We start from the raw sequence: 21375 nt of genomic DNA, 5'->3' as shown, positions 1-21375 counted from the left end.
TAGTATATTTATATCGTCATTAGATATAGATGGCATGGACGTGAATAAATGCAACTTTGTGTTTTTAAAAATAAACATTTTTTTAAAAAGGGTCTAGTTTTTTTTTCCTTGATACCATTAACCAATGTACTTTCTAAGCTCTGTGACCTTAGGCAAGTTATTTCACCTCCATAGTTTAATCTCTTCACCTGTAAAATGAGAATGATAGCCCTTACCAACAAGGATTGCATAAGGATTATATAAGTAAATAAGATATGTAAAGCAATACTCTATTACATGTGTTTTGAGCACCAGGGGAATGACAGATCCCTTTATGTCTGGAAAGTGGTTGGCATAAATAAGCAAAGGAAGACAAAAACAGGCTAAAAGTTTGTGGTAACTGAGCTTATTCCCCAATTATTGAGATAACTCATAAAAATTCAGAGGTAAAGTTAACATATATATGTATATAAACTTTTAAGAGTCATATTTATCACTTATCCCTCATATTTATCACTTATCCCTCTAACAAACACATTGGAGTCCCTGGCATGTAGGAAGAAATCCACTGGATAGATGGGGAAGAAGGGTTACAAAAATGATAAACAATTCCTACCCTCAAGGGTCTCATAACATTACCTGGCTAATATTGCCTAATTCATCCATTTGACATTAAAACAATGTTCTACTAGTCAAATATTTGAAAAAAGTTTGATACTGTTTTGTTTTTATGTTTAGTATGTACATAAAATAAGTAGCCAGCACTTGCATACCTTATTTTTTATAATTAAATACCAAAATTTTCTTCCTGAATGTTTATGTATATGCAAGTAATACATTTCTGTAAGAGTTTTGATACTTAAAAGTATGATGCAGGAATGGATGTGGTTCAAGCGGTTGAGTGCCTGCTTCCCACCCGGGAGGTCCTAGATTCGGTACCCAGTGCCACCTAAACACACATACACGAAAAAACAAACAAGCAGCAAACAAACAAAAAAACCAACTCAGGGGAGCCAATGTGGCTCAGTGATCGAGTGCCAGCTTCCTACATATGAGGTCCGGGGTTCAACCCCCAGCCCCAGTACCTCAAAAAACAAAACAAAACAAAACAAAAAAAGTGTGATAGAACAAAAAGAAATAAATGAAAAATTTTTAAATACTGTTAACAAAGTATTTACCAGTAGTAAAGTCAACTGCTTATTCAACAGACTCCATGTCTGCGGTTCCCCCATTTTTCCAAACCATTCCAATGAAAACGGGATAATGGACAAAAGACCTGGGACAGGCAGTGGAACAAAACGGGTCATGGAGAATGCAGGTCTGCTTTCTACTGGCCAAAGGGAGAAGTTCCAAAGCTGCATGTAGACTCCAGTAGGAACCTCATGCAATTAACATTAATATTGTTGCTTCTAAAAGCAACTTCCAATTGAATGCTTTTCTACAGTTTATAAAGCTTTTTCACATAATATATACCATTACATCTGAACTTTGTAGAATGAAGGAGTCCTAAACTGACAGGATAACCTAAATTTACGTCTTAAGACCTGAAGTTCAACCTCTAAAGGCTGCTGATGATAAAGTGGGGGGCGGGCGCTGGCCTGTTCCCCTTCACAAAAAGTCTTGTGAGAAATTCAAATTCAGAAGAAAATAGCTCAAGGCATCACATGAATACCTAGTACAGTGCACAAAGTACAATGTTCTTCATGTAAATGTTTGCTGAATGACTCTCATGTAAATTATGGCCATTTATATTATCATTTGTACTTGGTGGGTTTAGTCAGCTTTCCATATATTTAACTTAGATCTAAAATAGGGTCCCTACGGGAAACAGACTTGGCCCAGTGGATAGGGTGTCTGCCTACCACATGGGAGGTCCACGGTTCAAACCCCGGGCCTCCTTGACCCGTGTGGAGCTGGCCCATGCGCAGTGCTGATGCACGCAAGGAGTGCCCTGCCATGCAGGGGTGTCCCCCACGTAGGGGAGCCCCATGCACAAGGAGTGCGCCCTATAAGGAGAGCCGCCCAGCGCGAAAGAAAGTGCAGCCTGCCCAAGAGTGGTGTCACACACACAGAGAGCTGATACAAGATGATGCAACAAAAAGAAACACAGATTCCCAGTGCCGCTGATAAGGATAGAAGCGGTCACAGAAGAACACACAGCAAATGGACAGAGAGAACAGACAACTGAGGGGGAGGGGAAGGGAAAGGGGAGAGAAATAAATAAAAAATAAATCTTTAAAAAAATTTTTTTAAATAAAATAAAATAGGGTCCTTAACTCATGGTATTTTTTATTTGAAAAGCTCCTCTTTTTAAATTCTAAAGCTTTACTCCTAATCTCTACTTTAGGAGGTCAAAAGAAGTATGAAAAGAATAAAGTATTAAAAGCCCAGTTTAACTAGTTGGACTTCAGTTATTTAACATTTAATAATAGCTAATGAGCTCAAGTATAGGAAGAAAGATTAATATGAGATTACAAAAGGTTGCAAACAATAAACTTAAAGAACACTCTGTGCTCTAGTCCTACACACTTAAGTAATTTTCAAGGTCACATATCACTTGTTACAAACAAAGAAACTAAGTTGTCTTTTGAATCAGAAGGAGGAAGGAAGAGTATTTCAAATCTCTTACATGAATGAAACAAATAAGTAAATTATAAATTTTTAAAGGTATTAGACTAGATTTAAACTATTAATTCTTTTTAATTTATTTTTATTCTCCATTGGAATGATGCTTTGGTATACACCAGAAAACCTGAACCAGGTGGATAATCACTGTTTAGGCCTATGGGGAAGTGCCTGGCTCCACAGCCTGCAAGGCCAAAATAAGCTGGTGATGGCCTGGAGAAATGCTTGAGGGCCACCGTCTGCATATGAGAGAATCAGTCCAAGACAGAAACCTCAGGACCAAAGGAGAGCTCGGAGTATGTCCAACCCACACCTCCACTGCAAGCCTAACCCTCATTTAGAAGAATAGATAAGAAGTCATCCAGCCTCTTTTAAATGCCTCTGGTTACAAAGAACTCCTTGCCTCCAGAAGCAACCCAATCCAATGTTAAAATAACTTCTCTATACCTTAAGAAAATCTTCTCCCCACCCCTAGATTTCCACCCTTTGTTTTTCCATTTTGCTTTACAAAATTAAGCAGAAAAGGGTCTAACTTTTCTTCCACACAGTTGTCCTTCAAATATCTGAAAACAGTTCTTCCCATCATACCTGTCTTCTCTTCACCTAAACATCCTGTGTTTCTTTTGGGGCTCCCCTTCCAACATGGTGTCAAGTTCCTTCAGCATCAAGGGTTAATTCTCTAAACCACGAGTTGGCAAGGTTTTTCCACAAAGGACCAAAGAGTAAATCTTTGAAGCTTTGTGGGCCATAAGGTCTCTATAATGACGATTGAAACACTGCCATTGTAGCATGAAAGCAGCCATAGGAATAGGTAAATAAAACTTTATTTACAAAAACAGGTGACCTGAGGGCTGTAGTTTGCCAACTCCTGCTCTAGACAAGTCACTTCATAACCATACCGATACAAAGCAGTGATCTAGGGCAAAAGGAACATGTCAAGTGGTGGATGAACAGAGAGAACATGACTAAAAGCCCCACTACCAGCATCTTTATTTCTCTATCTGATGTGTAACATATTATTGATTTCTTGTGACAATGAAGTCATAATGCAGAATTGCAACTTTACAGTCATCTAAAACCCTCAAGGGCCTTTCTTACATGGACTGCTAAGCCACCTCTCCCTATCGTGTTTGAACCTAACTATAAAACTCTAAATTTACCACCGTAGCCAGCCCACATCTTTCTACCTCTCCAGATCTTCTCAGATCCTGACTAAATGATCCAAGGTAAGAGCTATCCCTCCCAAAAATCTCAACATATTAATCTGGTCATACTAATAAATACCTTCACCTGCATCTCTATAAAGGTACTCATAGGCAGAGCTTCGAAGCGCTTCCCTTGAGGTTGCTATTACTCATTTAATAATTTTTATTTGTATATAAAATTCTGTACTGCCATCTACTGCAGCAAATATTTCTATCTTGCCTACAAGAATAATAAAAGATACATATTTTGATAGCCTTCATAAAATTCAAAATTACCTCAAGATTTTTCCAAGTACTAGAAATTTTCAAAACTTTTTTTACTTCAGTCCAAGTCAGAAAATAAACCAGAGTTCATTCTTCATTCATTCATTCATTCAGTCAACAAATATTTATAAATGAATGCCTATGATTTTGCCCAGCACTGCACTAGGCCACTGGGAAAAGAATAGCAAACAAGAGCAAAACGTTTCCCGTGTTCACCAAGTCTACAGTCTAGTGTAACACAGTTGGTAAGCAAGAAAACCAATAAATAATCCCAAGCTGTGAGAAATACTCTGAAGAAAAAAGGCAGGCTGTTGTGTAAGAGGTAAACTCCCACAGGTAGTATGCCCAGCTACACAGAGTGGTCAGAGAAAGCTTCTCTAAGGAGGAGATATTTAAGCTGAGCCGTAAAAGATAAGAAGACAGTCATATAAAGAAGTATCAGACCTATTAGTGAGGGGAAGAAGCCAAACTCTAAAGAAAACACGATGCAGATTCAATACATATTAAGTTTAAAAGTAGGCATATAAATTATGGCAAAAAGAAGTCTAAAAGAAAATGTTCTGACATTACTTAGTGGTGATTATGTTACACAACCTTGCGAACATACTAAAAAACACTGAATTGTTGTCCACTGACCTCAGCTACTGATTAGTGGACTCCTCTGGCTACAGTATACTCCTAGAGACAAGCTAGGGTCTGAGCCTGTCCAAGTGAGAAAGAGTCCGGTAGCTGCTGTTTTGATTCTGCCCCCCGGCACGAGGGGAGGCCTGGCTGACTGAAATCCAGTGAGGTTAGGGACTGGCTTCTTGTCACCAAGATCTGACTGCAGCCCTAGCTTAGGCTGCAGCCCCACCTCCAGCAGAGAGGGAGCTGGCAGGACCTGCACCAGGCTCTCTAGGCACTGCAAGTGCTCTCCACTGGCACAGGCTGAATAGTCAGACCCTGGGGCTGTATCCCCACACCCCAAGAGAACAGGAGAGGAGCTGGGTATCCTTGGCCTCCACGGGCAATGGCAGGAGCTTCCAGCCCACACAAACAGGTTTGTTGAGTGCCTTTGAGCCCATCTCCACCTCCGTCCCCCCACAGGATAGAAGGGGGCTGGTGTTCCCTCAACCTCTCAGGGCAACTTCAGGCAGTTTTGGCCTGCTCAAGCCTGATCGTTGAGCACCTGTGGCTCCACCCACATCCCCAACAGGACAAGAGACAGAATGTGTTTGCCTAGCCTTTCTGGGTAACTGCAGGTGTTTCTGGCCCACACAGCCTGGAGAGGTGGGTAATTGCGGACCTACCCTCACCCCCCAACAGGAGAGAAGGAGGCTGGATGCAGAAACACCAACAAAAAATTACAATCCATTCCAAGAAACAGGAAGATACAGACCAGTTAAAGGAACAAGATAAGCCTACAGATGACACAAAGGAGTTGAGACATCTAATCTTAGATGTTCAAACAAATCTCAATAAATTCAATGAGATGGCTGAAGAAATTAAGGATATTAAGAAGACATTGGGGGGGGAGCGGACTTGGCCCAATGGACAGGGCATCTGTCTAACACATGGGAGGTCCACAGTTCAAACCCCGGGCCTCCTTGACCCATGTGGAGCTGGCCCATGTGCAGTGCTGATGCGCGCAAGGAGTGCACCCCTTAAGGAGAGCCGCCCAGCGTGAAAGAAAGTGCAGCCTGCCCAAGAATGGCACCGCACACACGGAGAGCTGACACAACAAGATGACGCAACAAAAAGAAACACAGATTCCCAGTGCCGCTGATAAGGATAGAAGCAGTCACAGAAGAGCACACAGCAAATGGACACAGAGAGCAGACAACTGGGGGGGGAGGGGGAAGGGAAGAGAAATAAATAAAATAAATCTTTAAAAAAAGAAGAAAGAAGAGTTAAAATCAATGACCTAACTACACAGCTGGAGGGACTAGAAAAAGAACGGCAAACTAATCCCAAAGCAAGTAGAAGGAATGAAATAACAAAGATCAGGCAGCAGACTTGGCCCAGTGGTTAGGGCGTCCGTCTACCACATGGGAGGTCCACAGTTCAAACCCCAGGCCTCCTTGACCCGTGTGGAGCTGGCCCGTGCACAGTGCGGATGCGCGCAAGGAGTGCCCTGCCACGCAGCGGTGTCCTTGGTGTAGGGGAGCCCCACGCGCAAGGGGTGCGCCCCGTAAGGAGAGCCGCCCAGCGCGAAAGTGCAGCCTGCCCAGGAATGGTGCTGCACACACGGAGAGCTGACACAAGATGACGCAACAAAAAGAAACACAGATTCCCGTGCCACTGACAACAACAGAAGCAGACAAAGAAGACGCAGCAAATAGACACAGAGACAACCAGGATGGAGGGGGGAAGGGGAGAGAAATAAATAAATAAATCATAAAAAAAAAAAGATCAGAGCAGAAATAAATGAAACTGAGAACAAAATAAAAATAGAATTAACAAAACAAAAAGTTGGTTCTTCAAGAAGATTAACAGAATCAAGAAACCCTTAGCTATACTGACTAAGAAAAAGAGAAAGATACAAAAAAATGAAAAGGGAACATTACTACTGACCCCACAGATATAAGAGCGATCATAAGAGGATACTATGAACAACTTTATGCTAAAAAACTAGACAATGTAGATGAAATGGAAAAATTCCTAGGAATGTACAAACAACCTACACTGACCCTAGAAGAAATAGAAGACCTCAACAAACCAATCACAAGAGATTGAAACAGTCATCAAACAGCTCCCCAAAATGAAAAGTCCAGGACCAGACAGTTTCACAGCATTCAAAGATTTAATACCAATCTTACTCAAGCTCTTCCAAAAAACTGAACAAGGAACATTACCAAACTCATTCTATGAAGCCAATATCACCCTAATACCAAAGCCAGATAAAGATATTACAAAAAAAGAAAATTACAGATGCATTTCTCTAATGAATACAAATGCAAAAATCCTCAATAAAATAATTGCTAATCGAATCCAACAACACATTAAAAGAATTATCCATCATGATCAAGTGGGTTTTACACCAGGCATGCAAGGCTGGTTCAACACAAGAACAGCAATCAGCATAATACACCACATTAATAAATCAAAGAAAAAAAATTATATGATCTTATCAACTGATGCAGAAAAGGCATTTGATAAAATACAACATCCTTTCTTGATAAAAATACTACAAAAAGAGGAAATGAAGGAAACTTTCATAACTTGATAAAGGCCATATATGAAAAACCCACAGCTAACATTGTACTCAATGGTGAAAGACTGAAAGCAGTGAAGCAGACTTGGCCCAATGGATAGGGCATCCGCCTACCACATGGAAGGTCCGCAGTTCAAACGCCGGGCCTCCTTGACCCGTGTGGAGCTGGCCCACACGCAGTGCTGATGCTTGCAAGGAGTGCCCTGCCACACCGGTGAAGGAGGCCCGGGGTTTGAACTGCAGACCTCCCATGTGGTAGATGGATGTCCTAACCACTGGGCCAAGTCCACTTCCCAACCCACCAAGTCTTGAAGATGTTTCCCTACATTTTCTTCTACGAGCTTTATTGTACTTCCTTTTATATTTAGGTCTTCTTTCTTTCTTTTGGCAATGGATATCCAGTTCTCCCAACACCATTTGTTGAATAAAACTGTTCAGGGAAGCAGACAAAGAAGAAGATGCAGCAAATAGACACAGAGAACAGAAAACCGGGGCAGGGGACGAGAGAAATAAATAAAAATAAATAAATCTTAAAAAAAAAAAGACCTGGTTGGGTAGGTGGTGGATTTTTAAGCCTTACACCAAAAGCACGAGCAGCAAAAAAAAAAAAATGGATAAATGGGACCTCCTCAAACTTTAACATATCTGTGATTCAAAGGACTTCATCAAGAAGGTGAAAAAGCAGCCCAGTCAGAAACCACTTATCCAATAAGGGTTTGATTTCCATTCTATATAAAGAGATCATACAACTCAACAATAAAAGAGCAAGCAATCCTATAAAAAAAAAATGGGCAAAAGATTTAAACAGACATTTCTGCAAAGAGGAAATACAAATGGCCAAAAAGCACATAAAAAATATTCCATATCACTAGCTATTAGGGAAATGCAAATTAAAACAATGAGATATCACCTAACACTACACAGAATGGTCATTATTAAAAAAAAAAACAGACAAGAATAAGTGCTGGAGGGGATATGGAGAAATAGGAACACTCCCTCACTGTTGGTGGAAGTGTAAAATGGTGTAGTTTCTATGGAAGACAGTTTGTTGGTTCCTCAGGAAGCTAAATATAGAACTGCCATATGATCCAGCAATTCCTGTATTAGGAATATATCCAGAAGAATTAAAAACTATGACATGAACAGATATCTGCATACCAATGTTCATGGTGGCATTATTCACAATTGTCAAAAGATGGAACAACCCAAGTGTCCATCCACCAATGAATGGATAAACAAAATGTGGCATATACATACGATGGAATACTATACTACAGTAAGAAGAAATGAAATTGGGACACATGTGGTAACATGGATAAATCTTGAAGACATCATACTAAGCGAAATAAGACACAAAGGACAAATTCTGCATGGTCTCATTAATATGAACCAAATACAAATAATAAACACATGGAATTTAAACCTAGAGTATAGGTTATTAGGAGATAAGAGGAGGGATGAGAAGAACTACTGATGCTTAATGTATGTAGAAGTTTTAATTAACTTGACTGTGTAAGTGTGGAAATGGATAGAGTTGATGGTAACATATTACAGTGAATAGCAACTGGTTTATAAATGGGATTGTGGCTGAAAAAGGTAGTCTGGGGAAGTAAATGACAATAGAAAGAAAGCTAAAGAATAACCTAGGTAACATATTACAGTGAATAGCAACTGGTTTATAAATGGGATTGTGGCTGAAAAAGGTAGTCTGGGGAAGTAAATGACAACAGAAAGAAAGTTAAAGAATAACCTAGGGACTGAATAACACAGTGAACCCAGAGGTAGATGAGGATAGGGGTTGAGGGTACAAATGCAAGAGAGTCCTTCTGTGAGCTAAAGCAGGTGTACATCACTATTGCAGGGTGATGGGAATATGGAGAAGCATAGGAAAACTACAACTGCAACTGGTGTAACCTATAGACTGTGGGTAACAGCAATACTATAATATTCTTACACCAATGCCAAAGCTGTACTGTGTTGATTATGGAGGCTTATGGAAAAAGTGTGCCAAATGTATGCTATGGACCATGATTGGTGGTAACAGTATGATTATACTATCTCATAATCTATAACAAATGTTCCACATGGTGTGGTGGTGTATAGGAAACCTACACATCTGTATGATTGTTTTGCAAAATACAGATGTGTATGTTGCAAAACATCTGTAACAAAAATATATTTTTTTAAAAAATAGCGTGGGTTGGGGGAAAAATACACCAAATGTAAGATAAGGACTATAGTTGGTAGTAATATTTTGACAATGCTCTTGCATAGTTTGTAACAAATGTTTCACAACAATGCAGTGTTGGTGGAGGGATGATGTATGAGACCCATGTAATGTTATGTATGTTCATTTTATAAGTTCACAATCTTTACCACACACTTATTGTTTATGCGTGTTCATGTATGAATGATATACTTCAATAAAAAATATATTTTTAAAAAACCATCCAAGGCTGCTACCTTTTTATAGTAGTAAAAAACGAGAAAGCCATAAAGAAACCATTTTAGTCCAAAACTGGGTTCACTGTATGAAATTATGGTATTTATTGCTCAGATCAACTTTTAGACATCTCTCGAAATGAAGAAGATATACAGCATCAACCTCCTTAAGCCTCTAATGAACACAGGAGAGAAAAAAGAAATGTCAACTGTCTTTTTCTCTCCCTGCACAATAAAACTCAGCCTGGTACAAGAGGGAGGCCATTCCCTTGCTGACAGGGCTCATGACTCAATCATATTCAAGTGTACGTTATTCCACTGTGGCCACCATCTGCTCTGCCACCTCAGGGACAACATTCTTCAGCAACTGCCTTCCAATCCTCAGGAAATGGACCAGTCAGTTCTTCCCTTTCCTCACTTAAACCTTTGAAGCACAAACCACAAATAATGATTCCAAGTCTTAAAACATGCTAGCCATTCCAACAAATATCAAGGAAGTTCAAAAGAGGAGCTTTCAACATATAAATGTGGGACTCTCTGAGAAGTGGGATACAAAGGAAGGGTTGCAAGTGCAGGAGGATCTCAAACTCATCCTTCCTTTTTGCTTCTGGCACACAGTCGGAGCTCATTAAATGTGAATGTCTGCCAAACATGAACTTAAATACAGAAAAATGGGTTATATTAGTGCCAGGACCAAAGGAGTTTTTTGCAGTCCTTTGTATCAGTATGAGCCTTTAAGAACTACACCCACAAAGAACATGACTCAGTGATCACTGAAGCCTTTCACTGAACAGTGTCATTTCTATCTACTAACATGTCAGCACAAAGAGGGCTGGGGAGATTAGAGATGAGAGAGAGGGAGGGAAAGGAGACAGGAATAAGCAAATCATGATGACAAAGATGACAAACAGGTTTGCTTACTAGACTTAAACAATCTATAATAAGCTCTAACAAGAGATGAGTAGATAAAAGGAAGAGTCATTTAGTTAAGGACCGTGAAATCCTTGCCGAGAAATCTCTATCTCAAGTACATGATAAATACTTGGGAGCCATTGTAGATAAGAAGTAGGAAAGTGGTATATGAGAATAATTATTTATTCTGCATGTTGTACTATTACTCATATATGATTAAAAGAAGGAGAAACCTGAGGTCAATTATTATCTGCTGGATCTCTCAGTTACTCTGTCCACTAAATTCTCAGTCACCCTTAACTGCCATTCCCAAAATATACTTTCTCTTGGTTTCACTTCCTGAGGTATGGACATGTGTATATGTTACACACTAATATTCACAAGCAGGGAAGCACATATGTAAAGTTTTATGTTTTATTTATTTAACATTAAAAGAGCACTATGTGCCAGGCATCATTCTAAGCACTTTATGAATTTATTAATTCATTCAACCTGGTAATGACCATATAAAGCAGGCACTATCCCACTTTACGGATGAGAAACCCTAGTTATAGACTAACCTGCTCAAGATCACAGTTAGTAAGTCAACTATTTTTAACCTAATTTGTTTAACTAAAAGTGTTTTATCTCTATTAGAGCTAAGAATAAATGAAATGTTCTTAATACGAAACTAAATGCAAGATTAGTAAGTACAAGCCCACTTGCCCCTACTAATAATTTATAAACTGGGGCACTAAAACAGCAAATAAAACCAGTTCTTCACTGTATTTTATCCCCATCTGTGAGGAAGGGACACATACTCAATTAAGCATGTCACTGAAGGTCTTTATTCTGATGTCTCTGTATCTTGTATAAAAATGCCCAGTAACTAAAACACGGAATTTATACTTCACTCTTAGTTTTGAGAAGCAACATAACATGAAGAACATTGACTCTGGACCCAGAGTGCCTGGGTTCAAATCTCAGCTCCACCACTTACCAGCAGTGGAAGCTTGAACACATTACTTAAACATCCTGGGTCTCAGTATCTTTGCATGTGTGAAAAATAGTGCCTCTGTTTCACAAAGCAGTTGTGATATCAAATGAGATAATATATGTAAAGCATTTAGGGCAATGCCTGGCACACAGTAAACACCCTATTAATGCTTCCTATTACTATTACTCAGTATTTTTTTTTTATTGACTTTGTAATAATATTACATTAAAAATATATATGTTATTACTCAGTATTTACGATGACATTGCTCTTGCATTGCAACTTTCCTTCCCTGAGCTCAAAGCTCCACCTGGTCCCTCACACATTTACCACAAGCTTTTGGTCCTTGGTTCCCATTTGTCTCTCTCACTGGAACATCTCCTCGACTCTCCTTCAAGCACCAGACAAACTCTTATTCAGCAGGGAAGTTCTTAACATTTAAGTATTAGAGCAGTTAAAGAAATAAGCCATAATCAGTGAACTGACACTTCAGAATGGAGTAAAAGAACCAATTCAAGATGTTATGTCCATGGGCTGAAGTCTTTCTTCAGACCCCACCTTGCTGGTGGGGGGGCTGAAGTCTGTTCTTCAGGCCCCCTCCGTTGGGAGAGCTTCCCAATAAATCTTTGTCTATAGTCATTTTGGTCTCCGTGTCCCAGTAAGCGCCGTATTTTCTCCAACATTTGGTGCCGAAAGCCCGGGACTGGGGTCATGTTGGGACTGACTAGTGAGGACTCTCCCCTCTGCCACAGCCAAACACCCACCCAATACCGGGCATCGAATCTCGGCTGGTCCACACATCTTCCATGCAATAGTTCAGTTTATCCAGACAGTTGTCCAAGATGCCACCCATGATCATGTACTTGATCTCCTCCTGCTGCAAAAATACAGTGCCAGCCATGAAGCCAGAAGCCGCCATATCTCGGCATCGAAAAAGGAACAATAACTGAATCCCACAATGCCTTCCTGCTCTCCCTCTCCACTCAACCATATCAAAAAAGTTGAGAATTTTAAGTCTCCTCTGCCCCAATAACATATAACAGATGACCCCAAACCCCCACCCCATCCCTAATCCAACAGGATGTACTAGCGCCTGTGCAATCATAAATAAAACTTGTTGTTTTTACATTAAAAAAAAAAAAAGATGTTATGCCCAAACAGCATCTGAAAGTATGATAACCTCCTCCCTACCATGGAATCTCCCTCCCCCTCACTTTACAGAAAAATCACCCACCCACCCTTCTTTTTTCAATTTCAGACAGTCTCCTCTGCCTCTGCCAACTGCAGAAATAACTCTTTTTATGAGACATTTGTAAAGCTGTATTCAAGACCACTAGAATGCTTTTTGAGCCATATTAAAGTACTTAAATGTGGGAGTGGACAGTTGCCCAAATCTAACCCAGGAGACCAACAAGGCCCGACTAAAGATAAGGTGTGCTCAATTTAACTGTAACCTATCTACGTAATGCCTTAATTAACATTAGACTATATTCTGCTTGTTAGTCATAATAAAGGAAAATCAAAAGATCAAGAATTTCTCATGTTTCTACTGTTAGTCCAAGGGAAAAGTATTCTAATCCTTGAAATCTAAAACTATTCCTCTAATGAAAGATAGTTCATTCACAAATGGTAATAATTCTTTAGAATTCTTTGTTTTCCCCAGGTGATTCCAAAACATATAGTCCTTGGACCACAGAAACATTAATCTGCAGGGTAAAATGCAGGAGTCCTCTACATCAAATCAACCCCCTCTGACAGGGGCTTGCCTCCCTCTACAGTCTCATCTCCTGCCATTACATCATTGTGCCTTAACACCTTATCCAACTTCTTGCAGTTCCCAGAAAACACTCTCTCGTTCTGCAGTGCCCTTTCTTTCCTTTTTTTTTTTTTAATCTTTTATTTATTTATTTATTTTTTAATTACATTATGAAAAATATGAGGTCCCATTCAACCCCACCGCCCCCGCCCCCCACTCCCCCCACAGCAACACTCTCTCCCATCATCATGACACATCCATTGCACCTGGTAAGTTCATCTCTGAGCATCACTGCACCCCATAGTCAATGGTCCACATCATAGCCCAGACTCTCTCACGTTCCATCCAGTGGGCCCTGGGGGGATCTATAATGTCCCGTAATTGTCCGTGAAGCACTATCCAGGACAACTCCACGTCCCGAAAACGCCTCCACATCTCATCTCTTCCTCCCCCTTTCTTTCCTTTATGCCTGGTAATACTGGTGCCCACTCAGCCTTTTCTTTCTAGTTTGAGCTCGACCTTTACGTCCATCCACTCTCTGCAGCCTTCCTCAGCTCTAATCCCCTTCACTGGCAGCTGCCTCTTTTCCTCTCCCATGGCACCTAGCACTTACCTAACTGCTCTTGGTAACTATTTATAAATGTTTACTTACATGTCCATATGCCACCAAACTGGCTTCCTTGAAGCCAGGAATTTTATCTTAGTTTAACTTTGTAGCCCCAGTGTGATGCCTGACACCATTCATGCTTGCTGAATAAATGAATAAAAAAAATAAAACTGTATGAACCAGTAAGGCTGAGGGCCAGATTCCAGTTCCTTAGCATAACCATCATGATAAAGACACAGCATTCTCTTCTTTACCTCTTAAATGAAGTACTGATGAATTCACAATTATCACAATCTCTATATTCAGGTTAACAGTCAAGTTAAATTAACTACCATAGTAGCAAAAAAAAAAAAATTATCTTGAAATCATATTCTTGAAACCAAACAAAGCATTTCACAGAACTTCCTCTCTGAAGCAAAATGATACAATCTGAAACTAACTGCTACACTATCAATTAAAACTACACCTTCTCTAGGTCAAACTAGATAAACAACAATTGAAGTTTCACACTTAGATAAGTGAGTAAATTCCTCAACTATAAAGGCTTAGCCAAAAGAAAGATAGGTATAGGGGAGGAATGACAAGCCTCAGGAGGAGGATGAAAATCCCCTCCCCACGTAACTGCCTGAAGTTACCTTAATAAGCAACAAAGACAACCCGATACCTTTCACATTCAAAATATGAAAATATCCTACCAATCCTGCACAACTCCTTTTACCATACCTCCAAAATAGTTAATATTCTTTCACATTCTCGTTCCTTCAACCAATATTTGGTGAGCACCTACTCTGTTCATGCTACTACTGTGCTAAACCTTGGGCACATTTTGAACAAGCTATAGTCCCTGCCCTCCCAGAGCAGTTGTCCTAACAGAGGAAGGAGCCTCTCAACTAATTATTCAACCGTTTGATGGAACTGTGGAAAGCATCACAACAGAGAAGTATAAATATTAAGAGAGCACATAACATAAAGTCCATGCCTTGCTTTCTTCTGTACTGAAAACCAATTGTCCTCTGGTTCCTTCTTATGGAAACCTTCACTCTCCATGCACATCCCTTTATGCAGTTATTCTATACAGGGTTTCCAAGTATGACTCTCAGATGTACCTTTAGGGAAGATAGACAAATTATAACAAGTAACATTTCCACCAGCTGCTTTTATAAGACCAATTTTTCTCCGTATCTTTTACCTCTAATACACAGGGTCACACCAAGGAACAAAAATAATCCTTTTGCATTTTTCTATTCCTTACCCATTTATGGAATGATCTTTTTTAAAAAGCTCTCTAAGTGTCAATAGAGCACTTACTATGTGAGGACTACAAAAGAGGAATGCCACAACTGGAAGAAAAGGTCTCTGGGTACAATTCACATGCCAGCAAAACTGACCACACAGATTTTTTTTTCCTTTGGATAACTTTGGATTTATATTTTCTAAATATGAAAGCAGCACTGAGTAAAAAAGCTTCTACTAGAAGAATGTTCAGGTTATAAATTTGTGCTTTTTTTTGTTTTAAGGAAGCCTCATTACAACTAAAATAACGTCAACAAAAATAAACTGTATCTTAGTGAACACTGGTTGCTTTCTAAATTGACCTTTGTTTTCCAGAACGATAGGAAACTACTGTCAGACACAGGAACTGCGTCAAATAACACAAGAGGGGGGAAAGAAAAGAAAAATCTAAAGTTTATGTTTCTGAAAAGAAAAATGTAGTGGAGATGGCTTATAAGAGAAAGGAGATTTCCTTCTATAGACACTGTTAAAAATAAACAGCTATTCTACTGACACTTATTCAGAAAATCAGACTTTAGTAAAAAAGAAAACATTTTACATGTCAATATTTACAGTGCAGAACAGATAACAAAAAGAGGATAGCGCTTAAGGCAAAAAACCAAAAACAAAAAACCAGGAGGTTTCTGGGTTAATATCCTTCTAAAATGAAGGTTGTTAAGCCCTGACTTGAATTACCAAGAAGAAGCTGGATCCTCTTTCCACTGAAGTTTTTTAGACAAGGCAAGACCTCAGTTCAGAATGGTATGGCATAGCATGGCTTGAAAACAGAAGAATGAACTTTATAACCTTCTAAGGTCCTTTTCAGTTTTCCCAATTCCAGTTCTTCAACAAAAACCCACTAAGATGTGTTCAGTTAACCATTCATTCCACAAAAGTTTCTTAGTGCCTACTGTGAGCAGAGAGCACTGTGCTCAGGTCATGGTGGTATATAAGACAAAGACAGGTTTCACCATGTGAAGACCACCGCCGAAAGGGGAGGCACGTTACAGAAACGACTCCATACTTAATTACAGTTCCAAGTGGTTAGAAGGAGCAAAGGGTGCTATGACAACACCCCTGAGGGGAAATGGGGGTACTTAGAGAAGACTTCTCTGGGGAAGTGCTATTTAAGCTAAGATGAACAAAAATGGGAAAAGAAGGCTACAATCCTGGCAGACATGACATTACTTTAGGACCTTGGGGGAAAGTGTGTGTGTGTGGAGGGTGCTACTAAGACTGGGAGGAGTGGACAGTGAGTGGTACAAAGTGAAGCTGGCTTCCGAGGCAAGGACCAGAACATGGAGATCCATAGATCATGTTTGAGATTTAGGGACTTCAATCCAAAAGCAAGAGAAAGGCAGTGGAGGGTCTTAGCAAAGTAACAATGTTACCAGCTGTGTATTTTTTAAGAGATCACTATGGACTATGGGGAAAGACTAGTCTCTTCAACAACTGGTGTTGGGAGAACAAGATAACCACATGCAAGAAGAACAAAGGTGGACTGCCACCTCACACCACATACAAAAGTCACGCAAAATGGACTAAATATAAATATAAGAACTAAATATAGAAACTACAACAAACTATAAAGAACTGAAACTATCAAACTCCTAGAAAAAAATACAGGGAAACATCTTCAGGACCTTGTGTTATGCAGTAGTTTCTTGGACTTTACACCAAAAATACAAGCAACAAAAGAAAAAAAGAAATAAATGGGACCTCATCAAAATTAAAAACTTTTATGCCTCAAAGGACTTTAACGAGAAAGTAAAAAGACAACCTACAAAACGGGAGAAAATATTTGGAAACCAAATATCTTATAAGAGCTTAATACCCAGAATATATAAAGAACTTCTATAACTCAACAACAAAAAGACAAACTCAATTTAAAAATGGGCCAAAGAGCTGAGAAGACATTTCTATAAAGAAGATATACAAACAGTCAATAAGTATATGAGATGTTCAACATCATTAAACATCAGGGAAATGCAAATCTAAGCTACAATGCGATACCATCCATAATCACTAGAATGGTTGGGTTTTTTCCAAAAAGGAAAATAAATGTTGGGGAGGATGTAGACAAACAGGAACCCTGGTACACTGTTGGTGGGAATGTGAAATGGTACAGCTGCTGTGGAAAACAATTTGGTGATTTCTCAGTTAGGTATAGAAATACCATATAACCTGGCAATCTCACATCTAAGTACATAAGTAAAGGAAATGAAAACAGGGATTTGAACAGATATTTGCATACTAACATTCAAAGAAGCATTATTCACAATTGCCAAAAGGTGGAAGCAACCCAAGTACCCATCAACAGATGAACAGATAAACAAATGTGGTATATACATCCAATGGACTAGAATTCAGCTGTAAAAATTAAGTTCTAATCCTTACTATAATATGGATGAACCTTGAGGACATCATGTTGAGTGAAATACGACTGACTAAAAGGACAAATACTGTATGATTTTACTTATATGAAATAAGAATATACAAATTCATAAAGTCAGAAACTAGAATACAGGTTACCAGAGGCTACTTGGGAGAGAGGAATGGGTAGTTAATGTTTAATTAGGGGAAGTGGACTTGGCCCAGTGGTTAGGGCATCCGTCTTACCACACGGGAGGTCCGCAGTTCAAACCCCAGGCCTCCTTGACCCGTGTGGAGCTGGCCCACACACAGTGCTGATGCGCGCAAGGAGTGCCCTGCCACGCAGGGGTGTCCCCCATATAGGGGAGCCCCACGTGCAAGGAGTGCGCCCCGTAAGGAGAGCCGCCCAGCGTGAAAGAAAGTGCACCCTGCCCTGGAATGACACTGCACACACAGAGATCTGACACAAGATGACACAACAAAAAGAAACACAGATTCCCATGCCACCAACAAACAACAGAAGCAGACAAAGAAGAACACGCAGCAAAGGGACACAGAGAACAGACAACTGGGGTGGGGGAAAGGGGAAAGAAATAAAAAATAAAAAAAATAAAAATGTTTTATTAGTACAGAGTTTCTGTGTAGGGATGGAAAAGTTTTGGTCATGGACCATGGTGATGGAGGCACAATTTCATGAATGCAATTGACACCAATGAATTGCATATTTGAAAAGGGATAAAAGAGGAAATTTTAGGCTGTGTATTAGTTAACACATGCACCCAGAGAACTGTACAACACAAAGAGTGAAACAATGTAAACAGTGGCCTAAAGTTAATAGAGTAATTATAATAATATTGTTTCATCTGTTTTAACAAAGGTACCACACCAATGCAAACTGTTAATAATAGGGATAGCTGGGGTAATAATGGAAACTGTACTTTCCATATGATTTTTCTGTAAACCTAGAATTACTCTAATAAAAAATAATTTTTAAAGAAGTGGATGTGGGTGAGCAACAAAACAAGGTAGTACTGAATTACAACACAAAGAATAAAATAAATATTTATGAGTCCCTATAAATGAATGATTGAATAAACTCACAGGAGAGAAATGACACATCTCCGATGCTGAAGAATTCCAAATAATTTATGTCGATACTTCATCCTCAAGGAGATGGAGACTAACTCCCCACTCCCTAAGTATGAGCTGTGCATAGTGATTTCCTTCCAAAGAGCACAGTATGGAGAAAGGGAAAAAAGAATAACCTTACAATAGAGGAATCTGACAAATGCTATCTCAGCCAGGTGATCAAGGTGAACGTCATCTGCAAAATGTCTGGGAGTGGGTGTAGCTCAGTGGCTGAGTGCCTGCTTCCCACGAGGTCCCAGGTTCAATCCCCGGTACCTTCTAAAAAAAAAACAAAACAGTGAAATGTCATGTTGACAGCAGGTACCCTTGATATGATACAACAAGAATGGCACTTCACCTCTCTGGCCTTCCTCCCAAAAACCTACAGTCCCTATCTAATCATGAGGAAAGCACAAGCAAATCCCAATGGAGGGAAATTCTACAAAATACCCTCCCAGCATTCCTCTTAACTGTCGAGGCCAGCAAAAACAAGGCAAGTCTGAGAAACTGTCACACTCAGGAGGAGCCTAAGGAGAAATGACAACTAAATGTAACATGGTATTCTGGATCCTGGAAAAGGAAAAGGACATTAGGTAAAGACTAAAGAATTCTGAATCACGTAAGGACTTCGGTTAATAATGAAAAAGAAAACAAAAAGTATAAATATTGGTTACTAATTGTGACAAATGTACCATACTAACAATGTTAATAATAGAGAAACTGGGTGTGAAGCACATGGGAAGCCCAATTTTTCTGTAAATCTAACACTTCTAAAACAAAAAGGTTATTTAAAAAGTGGGAGTGGGGAGTGGTAAAGAGATGTCCCTTCTATGTTAGACTAAAAATGTTAGAACATACAAGACCTGGCAATTCACTGGCTGAGGGGTGGGACAAAGCAATCAGGAGTGAAAGTGACCCGGTCATCAACAAGGGTGAAAGGTTAAGACCCAGATTCCGGGCTTGGACAAGTAGATAGACCGTAGAGTCATTCAGTGATGGAGAGAACAGGGGAGGGCAAACCAGATGCAGACGGAGGTTAACAACCAGCATTTACTGGAAACCCTTTACGTGCTAGGCGCTTTCCATACATTATCTCAAACCTTCAGAATCATTTCGCAAAGAAGAGATTATCCCCACTTTACAAAGATTAAAGAGGGGCTGAGTGGGGTTACAATAACTTGCCTCAAACCAAATAAAGAAAATGGATTTTGGTATCAGGTTTCCACGTTCTGCCAGAGGCTCTTTCCACCACACAGTCCCTCTCTGGCCGCCCGAGCGCCCCCAGCTACTCTTCACTGAGCGCAGAAGTGGGGTGCACCAGCAGCGTGGCTTCGGTAAGTCACTCCCCAAATGCAAGAGGAGGGAGCAGAAACTTCATTAAAACGGAAACAATGAAGACGCCACAGCGAGGGATTGCATTACCTTACCCGGGGGTGATTAAAAAAAAGAGGGGGGGGGGGGCGAGAGGCAAAGAAATGTAGAGATTCTCTCGATCCAATATCGTAGGGCGGTCTCAGAGGAAGGTGCGGAGCCAGGGCGAGCCTAGGGTGCTCCCCGCACCCCCCGCACCCGGACCCTCAGGGCTCGGCAGGACCCCTGGAGAAACGCCCGCCAGCACGCCCGAGGCCACGCGGCACAAGGTGACACGGACCGCGCCGGCCCCTCAGCCGCTCGGGAGAAGCCGCGACTACGAGGAGGGAGAGGGGCGTCCGCGGGGCCCGCGCTACCTTGTACTTATCAAAGCCAGCCAGCTGCTCCGGGCTCACGTATTCGTAGCCGACCATCGTGACGACCCGGGAACCGAGCGCCCACTCGGCAGCGACTCTCCGCGACGAGGCTCTGAAACACGAGTACCGCACCCGCCCGGCGCGGCTGGGAAGGAGCCGCGCTCCGCCCACCGCGCACGCGCAGCCGCCGGCGGCGCCGCCCAGCGCGCATGCGCAGCCCCCGCTTCTCTCCGCCCGCAGTGGGCGGGTCGCTCGCCGGGTTGTACGGCCCGCCCCCATACACGGCCGCAGTCCAATCTCCGTGGATCAGGCAACTCTAAGCCCCGCCTCCCACGTCTCCTCATCGCTTCATTTGCCAGCGTCAAAATTGGTGAGCTGAGGTAAAGTAAGAGGAGAGGTGAAAGGTCAATTCCCAGTGGGCCTTGCTGCTTGCCTCTTAGACGCTGGTGGGTGCATAAGTGCTGGATGCCCCCGGGGTGGCGATTTGGGGGTGCCTTGTTCGTGCTGGGGGTTAGTGTGTTTGCGTGTGAACCGTTTAGCTGCACGTGACGTAACTTAGGAGAAATAAAAGCCGAAAAAGCTCTGCCTCCCGGAGTGGGAGGTGGGCTGCCCGCAGTGAGAGCTTAGTAAACGTGACGTGATGCAGGGGATGCTGAGCTGCCGCCCCCGGGAGTGGGTGGCTTTGTGCAGTTAGTAAAGGGACTTGAAAGACGGGAAAAAGGTGCTGGAGACAACCCCCTCAGGCCAACATCGCACTCTGCTGTATCAAAGCGTTCCGAAGATAGCTTGCTTAGTGTGAGGGCTACATGAAAGCACTGATCTCTCCGTCTCTAGGTGCTCCTCAGTGCGTTTGCAAGAAGTGCTTTTACATAACTGAAGCCCACCCTACTTTGCCACTAACTAAAAATGGCTTAGG

The 21375-nt window shown here is 41.1% G+C and overlaps 1 protein-coding gene across 4 annotated transcripts in view; it reads right to left on the bottom strand.

Annotated features, from left to right (window-relative positions):
- SELENOI (selenoprotein I) overlaps positions 1-20648 on the bottom strand; it is a 66598-nt gene extending 45950 nt beyond the window's left edge. For 3 of the 4 annotated variants that reach the window (XM_071211911.1, XM_058287738.2, XM_058287739.2), the window contains exon 1: positions 20460-20645. In XM_071211911.1, coding sequence (XP_071068012.1) covers positions 20460-20516 — 57 coding nt within the window. In that variant the 5' untranslated portion in view covers positions 20517-20645. Of the gene's footprint in view, positions 1-20459 lie in introns of all 4 variants that reach the window. The other variant, XM_004447544.3, reaches the window with a different exon arrangement.
- Positions 20649-21375: the final 727 nt, after the last annotated feature.

The sequence above is a fragment of the Dasypus novemcinctus genome, chromosome 25 (genome assembly GCF_030445035.2).
Source record: "Dasypus novemcinctus isolate mDasNov1 chromosome 25, mDasNov1.1.hap2, whole genome shotgun sequence".
Lineage (NCBI taxonomy): Eukaryota > Metazoa > Chordata > Mammalia > Cingulata > Dasypodidae > Dasypus > Dasypus novemcinctus.
The sequence above is the reverse complement of the archived record's forward strand: the minus strand, read 5'-3'. Positions and strand labels throughout refer to the sequence as shown.